Source organism: Capra hircus, unplaced genomic scaffold (genome assembly GCF_001704415.2).
Source record: "Capra hircus breed San Clemente unplaced genomic scaffold, ASM170441v1, whole genome shotgun sequence".
NCBI classification, from domain to species: Eukaryota; Metazoa; Chordata; class Mammalia; order Artiodactyla; family Bovidae; genus Capra; species Capra hircus.
In genome coordinates, this window is record NW_017189737.1 from 32,501 (window position 1) to 33,659 (window position 1,159).

At 82.1% G+C, this 1,159-nt stretch overlaps 1 protein-coding gene across 1 annotated transcript; it reads right to left on the reverse strand.

Moving 5' to 3' along the window:
- Positions 1-534: 534 nt before the first annotated feature.
- Positions 535-1,077, reverse strand: LOC108634655 (arp2/3 complex-activating protein rickA-like). The gene is made up of 2 exons (XM_018044708.1): positions 699-1,077; positions 535-630 (listed from the first exon to the last, which is right to left on the reverse strand). The coding sequence occupies exons 1-2, from the start codon at positions 1,054-1,056 to the stop codon at positions 557-559; spliced, it is 432 nt and encodes a 143-aa protein (XP_017900197.1). The 5' UTR covers positions 1,057-1,077; the 3' UTR covers positions 535-556.
- Between the last annotated feature and the right edge of the window lie 82 nt (positions 1,078-1,159).

Sequence of the window (1,159 nt, forward strand, 5' to 3'; positions counted from 1 at the left end):
GCTCGGGCGAGCGCACCGGGGCGGGGGCGCCCCCTCGTCCGGCACGCGACGGCGGCGGCGGCGGCGGCGGCGGCGGCGGCGACACGGGCGACGGATCGGGGCCGCGGCGGGCCCGGGAAGCGAGGCACACCAGGGCACGCGGCCCCGGGGAGCAGCAGACGGCGAGGGGACCGAGGCGGACGGACGGGCGGAGAGGGGCACCGACGGGATGCGGCCACGCGGGGCCGACACCGCGCAACCGGCGGCGGGGGTGGGGTGGCCGCGCGCCACCGCGAGGGGAACGGCCCAAAGCGAGCCGGGGGAGGGGACGCGAGTCGGCCGCCGGGGCCCACCGCGGGATCTCACCGCCACAGGCCCTCCCGGCACAGGGGCGGTCCCGCGGCGCCACCCGCGACGAAGGACTGGCGCCCCCACCCTCGCGGGGCTCGCGGCCACCGCCACCGCCACCCCCGGAGCCGCAGCCGGCCCGGGGAGAACACTCTCCCGCCGCACACCGGCGGCTCCCCCCCCCACGGCCCTCACGCGCGCGGGGGCTCCCCCGCCCCGCCCCCCTCGCTCAGGGCTTTCCGAGGGCACTGCACCGCTCCGCCCGGGGACGCCACCGGCCCGGCAGGGGCCGGGGGACGACACCCACGTGAAGGCGAGGCGAGGCCGGCTGCACCGCTGCCACCGGCCCGGCAGGGGCCGGGGGACGACACCCACGTGAAGGCGAGGCGAGGCCGGCTCGGGCCCGGGCAGGGGACGGGAACGCGGGCGGTCGCACGCGCGGGACGAGGAGAGGCGAGGCGAGGCCGGCGGCGGCGGGGAGGGGCCGGCGAGCACGCACGGCGGGGGCCGCGGGACAGGGACGCGGGCGCCGTCCGGGGACCGGAGGAAAAAGACCGGGCCACGCGGCCGGGCCCCCAGGAACACCAGCGCGGGATCCCACCGCCACCCGCACGCGAGGGCGGTCCCGCGACGCCCGGGGCGCCGGCCGGCCCCGGCCATCCCCGGAGCGTGGCCCGCGACCCGGCCCCGCCGCCAGGGCCGGCGAGCCGTCCACCCGTCTTCCGCCATCCATCCGCCACAGATCCGTCTTCCGTCACCCCCGGGGCGCACGCACACGCCCCCACCTGGGGGCGCGGCCGCACGCACACGGCCCCCCACCTGCCGGACGCCC

Coding starts and splice junctions, on each gene's coding strand:
- LOC108634655 (XM_018044708.1), bottom strand. CDS start 1,056: ATGGCGGAAGACGGGTGGACGGCTCGCCGGCCCTGGCGGCGGGGCCGG. Junction 631..698: donor CTCGCCTCGCCTTCACGTGG/GTGTCGTCCCCC, acceptor GCCTTCACGTGG/GTGTCGTCCCCCGGCCCCTG.